Genomic DNA, 11,016 nt, shown 5'->3' on the forward strand with positions numbered 1-11,016 from the left:
TGTATACATCAGAAACATTTTTCTATACTCTATCTGATTCAAAAAGTATCATGGCTTTAGTTCATCTTTAATTCAAATTTGAACTAAATGCACGACATTTTGTTTTGGATCAGAGGGAGTATATTTTTAATATATTTTAATTGCACGATCAACACTTTTCAATTTCTATGTGAAGTGATTTGTATAATAGATATATTTAGAATATTTTGAAATATAAGCTAAAGTAATAAACAAAATAAAGCAAAAAGCTAAAGAATTCCAAAGGAACGGTGTTCCTATGAAAATCCTGCAGGAAACCTACGAACCGAACGCATCATTAAAATCTTGGATCATATATCATGATTATTAGCATGTGAAAATAATAAGGAGTGGACAGGGGGCCCATGCCCCCCCCCCATTGTACTTATTTATGCTGGTACTTTCCTTTTTGGTTCCTACATTTTTTCTTCTTGGTTCCTACATTTTCCTTCTTGGTTCCTAAGTTTTGTATTCCTATCCATACGGAACCTAATTTTGTCTTTTCGGTTGAAATTGACGCCTCTGTGTGTGTTTTATTCATTCTCCGGGAGTAAAGGGTGTGATGCTGGAAGCTAGCAAGGATGAGGTGAAGGTCACGAGGACCATGGACGTGGCCACCATGGTCCCGTACCTCACCAAGAAGCTCAACCGCGTCGTCGAGGCCGTCGCGCCCGTCAAGAAGGACAAGAAGAATGATAAGGGGAAAGGAAGCGAGATGGCAGGCCCGTCCATGGGTATACAAATTATACATTTTTGTTGTATACATCCGAAACATTTTCTATACTCCCTCCGATCCAAAAAGGTGTCGTGGCTTCAACATTAATTCAGATTTAAACTAAAGGCGCAACACTTTTTTTTTGCATCAGAGGGAGTACATGTTTAACATTGTCTAAATGCATGATCAACACTTTTCAATTTCTGTATGTAAAGTGATTTCTATAATATGTAGATAGAATATTTCGAAATATAAGCAAAAGTAAACAAAATAAAGTGAAAAACAAAAGCAGAAAATGTGAAGAAAAAAACGGAAGAAGAAGAAGAAAAAAAAAGCTCTGAAGGCTTTGTTCCCCGCTGGACCGGCCCATTCTGGCAACTGTTGACGCGAGTCGCGCCCCATCCTGCCCCCCGCTGTGGCCGCTGCTTCTGCTGCCGCCGGCGGTGGCTAAGCCAGTTAATGACGTCACCGCCGCCTTTATCTTCTCAGCCTTACCTGTGCCTCCCCGGCGAACCAGTCCGGCACTCCATCGCGCTGTCGTGGCCATCCCCCGCTGATTTCCCTTGGCCCTCCGGCCGCGCGCCGTCGCCGGCAGCGATGGGCCCGCCACGCTTACCGCCGGTATACTAGTCGCTCGGGTTGGTGCGCCACACTCCCCTACGCCGTCGGCGTCAGCCACCACCGTCACCACGAGCCACTCCGCCGGAGCTCCACCTGAAGGTAACCCATTTCCTACCATTATCCCCTTTTCTGTTCTTCAGTAAGACTACTACTTGTACAGTTGTATGCCACCAAGAGCAAGTTTGCCTGCTGTACACAACACAGCGAAATTGTTGTAGCCTGCTACGTAGTAGAAGATACTACCTCCGTTCCAAATTACTCGTCGTGGTTTTAGTTTGAACTAAAACCACGACGAGTAATTTGGAATGGAGGGAGTATTTCTTTGTGTGAACTCCACACGGAGACCAGCAGCCAATGCTGAATAATAATACTCACTCTTGCACCTTGCATTGTGTGGTCATCCGAGACTCCTGCAAATGTGATTGACTGATGAGCTACTTTCAACAAAAACCACACAGAAGTCAGAGCAGCGTTTCCCTCCACACAGAAGACCGAGGCTCCGATCAAGCAATCGATCCCTAAGCATCTTCTTGGCTGCTCCCTCTGAAAAAAAACCCCCTTCATTTGATCTTCACAGCACAGGCATGAGGCATATGCGAGAGGAGGCTGAATAGGTATGGCTCCCCTCCAAGTTTTTCTCCTCCTGTCACTGATTTGTCTCTGCAAATCCGACGACCGCCTTACTCCCGCAAAGCCGCTCTCCGCCGGCAGCAAGCTCGTCTCAGACAATGGTGTCTTTGCTCTCGGCTTCTTCTCCCCAAAGAACTCAACTGCAGACTCATATGTCGGCATATGGTACAACAACATCCCCGAGCGTACATATGTGTGGGTTGCTAACCGCGACAACCCGATCACCAACGCTTCTCCTGGGAAGCTGGTCGTGACCAACAACTCCGACCTCGTCCTGTCTGACTCCCAAGGCCGCGCTCTTTGGACAACCATGAACAACTTCACATCCGGAACCACCGGAACCGCTGCTGTACTGCTCGACTCCGGAAACTTGGTCATCCAGTTGCCCAATGGTACAGACCTATGGCAGAGCTTCCATCACCCAACTGACACCATCCTCCCCGGCATGCCTTTACCACTGAGTGCAAATGATGATCTCTACACTCGCCTTGTTGCTTGGAGGGGCCCTGATGACCCAGCCACCAGCGACTACTCCATGGGCGGTGACCCTAGTTCGGACCTCCAGGTTGTCATCTGGAATGGGACGAGACCGTATTGGCACAGATCTGCGTGGAATGGTGAATTGGTCACTGCCTCGTATCAAGGTAGCACTGGCTTCATCATGACCCTAAGAATTGTCTACAGAGGGGATAAGTTATACATGACATTCACCGTCTCCGATGACTCGCCAAGCATGCGAATGGTGCTGCACTACACGGGCGTGTTTAGGTTTCTGGCGTGGAACAGCAACTTGTCATCATGGGAGGTTTTCACAGAGCAGCCAAGTCCTAGTTGTGACCAATATGCCTATTGCGGACCATTTGGCTACTGTGATGCCACTGAAACAGTTCCGAAATGCAACTGCTTCAGTGGGTTTGAGCCTAATGGTGTTAACTTCTCCAGAGGGTGTCGGAGAAAGGAGGATCTGAAATGTGGTGGTGGCGATAATTTCTTGACCTTCAGAGGTATGAAGATACCCGATAAGTTCGTGTATGTCAGGAACAGAGGCATCGACCAATGCAGAGCAGAATGCAGCCGTAATTGCGATTGCACTGCGTATGCTTATGCTAACCTGCAAAATGGCAGCACGTCTGATGACATGTCAAGGTGCTTGATTTGGTTGGGGGAGCTTGTCGACACGGGAAAGTTTCGTGATGGCGAGAACCTGTACCTCCATATAGCCAGTTCAACAGGTATACATCTTTCCTTGTGCGCTTTTGTACGGCGTGACATATCCCTTTTATGTTGAATGCTAGATGTGGTTTGGGATGACACAATAATTACGACAAACACAATGCCGCAAGAAATGCGTGTCAAATTTTGAAAGCATCATCCTCTTGGATTATATTTTTGTCTTTCTGCAGTTGAGAAACAGAGTAATGTATCGAAGATTGTACTCCCAGAAATGGCTAGATGCGGTTAGGAAGATGATGTACTGATCAGTGATCACGACAAACACAACACTTGCAAAAAGTGTAAAATATATTTTGAAAGCATCATTCTCTTCTAAATTTCTGGCTTTTTGCAGTTGACAAGGAGAGTAATGTATTGAAGATTGTACTCCCAATAATTGCTAGTATTCTGATACTCACATGTGTCAGCCTTGTGTGGATATGCAAGTCAAGAGGTAAAAGCAATATTTGCTTCCCTTTTTCAGGATGCAATTCATGAGTTATTCGTAAGAAACAATATTGATACAAAGCTATTTCTGTCAGGCAAACGACGAATCAAGAAAATTAAGAATAAGTATGCACGACAACACTGGAAAAATTCCAAATCTATCGAACTTGAGAACGAAACCATAGAACTTCCATATATTTGCTTTGAAGATGTTGTTACTGCAACGGACAATTTCTCGGACTACAACATGCTCGGGAAAGGTGGCTTCGGAAAAGTTTACAAGGTAAAAAGTTTTAACCTGATCATCATCGATACAAAAAAATTCCCATCTTTTGTTCAATTCAAGAATGATGTGTTCTTTAGGGGAGGTTACAAGGTGGCAATGAAGTTGCTGTCAAAAGGCTAAGCAAGAGTTCTGGTCAAGGGGCCGACGAGTTCAGAAATGAACTGGTTCTGATTGCCAAATTGCAGCATTGAAACTTAGTTAGGCTTCTTGGTTACTGCACTCACAAAGATGAGAAGTTGTTGATATATGAATACTTACCTAACAAAAGCTTAGATGCCTTCCTTTTTGGTATGTTCTGCTCTCATGGTCAAGTCTCCCAAAACATTCTTAGAATCACTGAATTTGTGATGGTTGTTAATGCTTTGAATTTTGCACTTTCTTGCAAGATGCCACAAGAGATGGTGTGCTTGATTGGCCGACCAGGTTCAAGGTAATTAAAGGAATAGCAAGGGGGCTTCTTTATCTCCACCAAGATTCAAGGCTAACAATAATCCATAGAGATCTCAAAGCAAGCAATGTCTTGTTAGATGCGGAAATGAACCCTAAAATATCAGATTTTGGTATGGAAAGGATCTTTGGAGGAAATGAGCAACAAGGGAACACTGTCCGCGTTGTTGGTACATAGTAAGTAATGCATGCACCAGGTAAAGCTTAAGATGGTAATTTTCTACAGCTTAACTAATTCTGTTTCTTGGATTGATTCAAACAGCGGTTACATGTCTCCTGAATATGCAATGGAAGGTTCCTTTTCTGTCAAGTCTGACACCTATAGCTTTGGTGTTCTACTCTTGGAGATTGTAAGCGGGTTAAAGATCAGTTCGTCCCATCTCGTCATGGACTTTCCAAGCCTTATAGCTTATGTAAGTTCACTAAAATGCTCGAAAGTTTAACAAATCAAAACTCATATTAAATTGAGGATTTTATTGACTTAGGCATGGAGCTTATGGAAAGATGGAAATGCAAGAGAATTGGTGGGCTCGTCCATTATGGAGATCTGTCCACTTCATGAAGTTCTGCGGTGTATTCAGTTAGGTCTCTTGTGTGTTCAAGATGATCCAAGTGCTCGTCCACTCATGTCATCCACCGTGTTCATGTTAGAAAATGAAACAGCCCCGCTTCCTACTCCGAAGGAGCCTGTATATTTTAGGCAACGGAAGTATGAAGTTGAAGACCAAAGGCATGACTATGACCTGGAAATGTCTCTTAATGGCATGACTATGACAATGGAAGAGGGGCGTTAAATGTTTAGTTCCATTGTTTTCCTTTTTGTAAAATTCTCTATTTTCATAAACGGATTCCATATTTTGTGAACTGCACTAGTGGAAGACCACCTGATCATGTGTGGATCACTACTTACGCAGTTGTTCCCTCTTGATGAATTTTCTGCATCCTAGCTTGCTCGGTTAGTCAATGGGTCTGGAACTTTGAATTGCTGTACTGGTAACAAGGCTGATAGAAAGTCCATGTTTTCTCTGAGCTGTGCAACTGCATCATAATGCAGCAGGAAGAACTGAGATGGTACACATGTATTAATTCAGGTGGCAGCAATGTGCCCCCTGAATTATAATTAACCATTTTCCTCTTCAAAAGGCGCCTTCTTTTAGGGTATAAGACATTGTTTGAAACAGGAAATGTGGGCCGTATGGGTCGTAGTACAGCGTGTCGGTTCATGCCTTCATGGTACGTCGCTTTGAAATTCTGCTGTAATCCTGAACCCTGTACCCTGACCATTATGAGATGCTATGCTGAATGTGATTAGCAAACACAGTTATTCTTTATACACTGGCAGCATGTTCTGACCATTATATTCTGTTTTAGCAGCATGTATATGGTTGAACAGCTGGATGTTCTATTTTTAGTGTAGACACATTTTGCTTATTATTATGACTATTCCAATACATGTATTTTTGTTATTATTAGCAAAATACACTCCCCAGTTGGTTCTCATCCATGCTCCACATTATATGGAGGGCTGCTTTCGAGAAATGGTTTGTTAAGTAAATGTCGGGCTTGGTATTTGCAGGCCATGTCCATGCTTATGAGAGATCCCTAAATTCTTCAGAGGCTGATGTCCATGTCCATACAGGCTCCTTATGTGCAAAAGAATTGCCGATTTTGGTCTGAATTTTGTATACCTCATCTTTCAGAGTCTGATGATTTTTTTTTGGCAAAACTGAGTGTTGATTTCTCATGGTACTTTTCTGTGTGTACTGCGCTTGCAGTACTGTGTATCCAGTGTCAGCCGGTGGCTGAGAAGGCGTATAAATTTCGTCTGATGTCAAACAGTGCAGAGTTTGACCAAATTTGTAGGAAAACTATCAAAAACTACAATACTAAACAGTTTTTGATAGTTTTTTCCTAAAAGACATCAGAAAAATTTATGTATATGAAATGCAAATGATTTTCCAGACAAAATAGTACAGCTACAACAAATATAGCTATTTTATGATGAAATTTCCCCATCCCATAGTTCAGATGCACAGGACTCCTGTGCATCTGGGTGACCTTGCCTCTGCAAGCTCAAGTTTCACTGAAATAGATGAAAATAAACGTCTATAAAATATTGAATAATGAAAAGTAAACATGACACATAGATATGTGGGAGTATTTAACATGGAATCACAAGTCAAATAAGACCCCTCAAATCCAGAATAAAACTTCACTCCAAATGCTCTGGATGAAACATAACTCTGGCCTCTTATTAGTTGGTGACTCTGTTCGATGCCTCAAAGAAGTTTTCAGCCTTCAAATAGCTGTCCCAACATCTCTTCCAAGACGGCGGGAGTGCTGTTTCCGCGGCTAGCGTGCTCCGCTAGCTCAGGATGCTTCTTCAGATAGTCGTTGTAACTTGAGATGACTCTCTCGATGATAGCCCTTCGTAGCGCATCTTTGAGCTGAGGGTCCGGAACCTTCCAGAGCTTCTGAGCTTGGTAGGTTTGATGAAACGCTGACTCGAATTTAGCCAGCGAAGAGGTGTTGGTCATCCAACGACGCAGCGGTCCAGGAGGATTCGATTTCGATATGGAGGATATCACATGAGCCCACGAAACATCGAGATAGCTGTCCATGTGATCTTTGCACTCAAGTGTAAGTTCAAGTCCCTGGTGGTGTTGAGAGTCTCCACAGTATGGCCCACGAATAAAGTCCCTGGTGGCTATGAAATAGGAATTGTTGAGCAGGAATAGGTACCTCATGCCTGCATCCAAGCACAGCTCTGACTTTCTCGGAAGCAGATCCTTCAAATGTTTGATGGTGTCATCTATCAGGCCATGAAGATTTCCAGTGTTGTGGCTTGGTGCGGACTTCCGTGTCGACACCAATGCATCCGTCATAGACACGATGTAACCCACCATCAACCGGGTGTTCCGGTGAACCCCGGCTCCTCCTTGAGGAAACTCGATAGCCCACGAGTCATCGTCCTCCATGAGTGCCCTGACCTCCTCCACTGTGGTGGATATGGCATCACGTAGCTTGTTTCTTTCTGTCCCCAACGAGCGGCGTATCTCGTCGAATATGATCTGGGCTTCCAGAGAGAACACATCCAGAGTGAACATGTACGACGCATTGCAGACACAAATATACATGTCTAGCACGGCCCGTAGCTTCCCCGCCTTGAGCAGTGGGATGACGGCGTCGACAAAGACGAGCATCTCCGAGATGCTTGCTTTGCCAAACCTTGCGAGCAACAACGTCTGAACTTTGTCGAGCGCCTCAACGATGCTGGAGATTGTTACCATGAGAGCTCGAATCCACCTCTCGACAAAGTCTTGGAGCCATGACGGCGATTTGAGTTGAAGCTGGAGCTGCTGACATAAGTCAGTCTTGTTGTGGATCTGGAGAACCCAGCCCACGTCAAGCTCCAAGAACCAATTCTCCAGGCCGCCGCCGCCGCAGAATTCTCGGACCATGCGCTGGGCGTAACCGTCACTGACCATTTGGATGGCGATCACCGTGAGCTCATGGGCGCCGAAGTCCGGTTCAGCAGCAGAGATGCCGGAGTTGTTGGACGGGTACGAATTCGACGCGCCGGAGTGGTTGGAGTAGCCGGATCCGCTATGACCGGACTGGGAGTGGTCGAAGAGAGCCGATCTTCTCAGCCCTCCGGACACGGCGACCCGCCGGATCCGGTCGCGGTAGAAGCCGCGCGCTCGGTCGGGAGCCGCCGAGCCGTTGGCGTTGGCGCTCCCGTCCGGCGCGGCGGCAAGCCGCCCCGCCATGCTGGCCGCTGCTCTGCTCTGTGGAAGGATGGAGGACGCCCGGACCTTGGCCGAGCTCGGTCGATGATATTGGTGGCGGAGTGCAGCGCCCGGGTGGAACCTTCCACGAGGAGTAGCCAGCATAGTGGAACCCGCCTCCTCTGGCTCCTTCCGCCCAACCAGCTCCTCCTTACCTCGCGCCCATCGCCGATGACGCCGGATGCGAATGGCTCAAGGGGTGGTCAAAGGCCATGTCAAGGCGAGATCCTTGGCAGCCGATTCAAGCTCCTGCGCTGCCAAATCAAGCGCCGCGGCGGTCAGATCCACCTCCACGGCGGCAGTCGCTTCCATCACAGGAAGGACGACGAACGGCCACCAACTTCGAGGGCATCACTTCCGGAGCGAAGCGGGCGAGCTCCCCCGTTGGCCGGATTTGACGGAGAAGACAGCTCCACGCCGGATTTGGGGTGAGGTGAATCGCCGGAGTTCTTGACATGGTCTGTTCTGGGTTCTGGCCTTCTGGGCATGAGCCAGAGGGAATTGGCCTCGCTGCTTTGTGGGCTCAAGCATTTGAGGAACTAATTTTTACTCAAAAAATACTACTCCCACCACCGTAAACAAATATAAGAGCGTTTAGATCATTAAAGTATACTGTATGGAGGAAATAGTTAGTAGTTAATATCAAATTTGCCTAGTGACAACTTGTTTTGCGGAGTGCATGCACTCGATAAACATGACTAGCAAATAACACCTTTGCTGAGTTCCCATCACATGGTACTCGAAAAACTAGCCAAACAAGGATTGTGTCGAGTTCCTGCCACGTGGTACTCGAGAAACAAGGACTTTCCGGAGTTCCTGCCACATGGCACTCGACAAACTTTTTTCTCTCTCTCCTTTGTTTTGTTTCATTTCTTTTGTGCATTACGTGCATTCTTTTTTCATTTTATGCTATGTTCTTTCCAATACTATTTGTTCTTGTTTTTTCTTATCGTTTCTTTCCCCACATCTATTTCCTTTTGTAGTCATTAAGTGTTTTTTTAGACATTTTGTACATATAGTTTTCAAAATGTAAACAAAGTCCGGAAAACATGAAACTTGATGGCATCAACATGTTGTGGTAAAAAATTGAGAAGGTTTCAAAAAAGTTGTGATATACACTGCTTAGAAAATTGGATAATCTTCGAGTAAGAATCTAGGTTTTGAGATGAAACCGATCAAGTTTGAAGGGAAAGTGACGATTGCTTCATCAGTTGGCCTTGAATTTTCTTCGGATGATTGAGATGTGATGTTTCCTGGGGCCTTCATACAAGCCATCCATTTATAACTCAGATCATGCCCTACTCCTGCTAAACGAGAACATATTTGAGATAAGGAATTCATGTTTCAAGTTTGAAGAGTATTGGTTTTATTTTGGTGACTTCAAGTACAAGGTGTCTTTCGTCTCGCAAAAGAACAACATCGCCTCCACATTAAAGGTTAGTCGCCTGACCAATGCCTTGAATGTTTGGCGGAGACATAGGGGGGGGGGGGTATTGAGCAGCAGATCATGGTCACTAAGGAAATTACCTGGCATCTGGACGTGGTGGAAGCACCCGTCCCCTGTCCATCGTGGCACTCGACCTATGTTGTAGTTTAAAGGGAATGTACCATGGTATTCCCGGGGTTAAAAGTGAAGGAAATATGCCCTAGAGGCAATAATAAAGTTATTATTTATTTCCTTATATCATGATAAATATTTATTATTCATGCTAGAATTGTATTAACCGGAAACATAATACATGTGTGAATACATAGACAAACAAAGTGTCACTAGTATGCCTCTACTTGACTAGCTCGTTAATCAAAGATGGTTATGTTTCCTAACCATAGACAAGTAGTTGTTATTTGATTAACGGGATCACATCATTAAGTGAATGATCTGATTGACATGACCCATTCCACTAGCTTAGCACCTGATCGTTTAGTATGTTGCTATTGCTTTCTTCATGACTTATACATGTTCCTATGACTATGAGATTATGCAACTCCCGTTTACCAGAGGAACACTTTGTGTGCTACCAAACGTCACAACGTAACTGGGTGATTATAAAGGAGCTCTACAGGTGTCTCCAAAGGTACATGTTGGGTTGGCGTATTTCGAGATTAGGATTTGTCACTCCGATTGTCGGAGAGGTATCTCTGGGCCCTCTCGGTAATGCACATCACTTAAGCCTTGCAAGCACTGCAACCAATGAGTTAGTTGCGGGATGATGTATTACAGAACGAGTAAAGAGACTTGCCGGTAATGAGATTGAACTAGGTATTTGGAATACCGACGATCGAATCTCGGGCAAGTAACATACCGATGACAAAGGGAACAACGTATGTTGTTATGCCGTCTGACCGATAAAGATCTTCGTAGAATATGTAGGAGCCAATATGAGCATCCAGATTCCGCTATTGGTTATTGACCGGAGACATGTCTCGTCCATGTCTACATTGTTCTCGAACCCGTAGGGTCCGCACGCTTAAGGTTACGATGACAGTTATATTATGAGTTTATACATTTTGATGTACCGAAGTTTGTTTGGAGTCCCGGATGTGATCACGGACATGACGAGGAGTCTCGAAATGGTCGAGACATAAAGATTGATATATTGGAAGCCTATGTTTGGATACCGGAAGTGTTCCAGGTGAAATCGGGATTTTACCGGAGTACCAGGAGGTTACCGGAACCCCCCGGGAGCTAAATGGGCCATGATGGGCCTTAGTGGAAAAGAGAAGAGGCAGCCCTACATGGGCCGCGCGCCCCTCCCCTCCCTTGGTCCGAATAGGACAAGGAGAGGGGGCCGGCCCCTCTCTCTCTTTTCCCCCCTCCGTGAATCCTATTCCAACTAGGATTGGGGGGGGGG

General features: G+C 45.3%; 1 protein-coding gene and 1 pseudogene across 1 annotated transcript; one reads left to right on the plus strand and one right to left on the minus strand.

Annotated features, from left to right (window-relative positions):
- The first annotated feature begins 1,104 nt into the window (after nucleotides 1-1,104).
- On the plus strand, nucleotides 1,105-5,240 carry LOC119356972 (annotated as a pseudogene).
- Nucleotides 5,241-6,353: 1,113 nt separating this feature from the next.
- Nucleotides 6,354-8,673, minus strand: LOC119356971 (exocyst complex component EXO70E2-like). Its single transcript, XM_037623957.1, has one exon. It carries the CDS (start codon nucleotides 8,267-8,269, stop codon nucleotides 6,668-6,670), a length of 1,602 nt encoding a protein of 533 aa, XP_037479854.1. The 5' UTR covers nucleotides 8,270-8,673; the 3' UTR covers nucleotides 6,354-6,667.
- Between the last annotated feature and the right edge of the window lie 2,343 nt (nucleotides 8,674-11,016).

The sequence above is a fragment of the Triticum dicoccoides genome, chromosome 2A (assembly GCF_002162155.2).
Source record: "Triticum dicoccoides isolate Atlit2015 ecotype Zavitan chromosome 2A, WEW_v2.0, whole genome shotgun sequence".
In the NCBI taxonomy this organism is placed as follows: Eukaryota; Viridiplantae; Streptophyta; class Magnoliopsida; order Poales; family Poaceae; genus Triticum; species Triticum dicoccoides.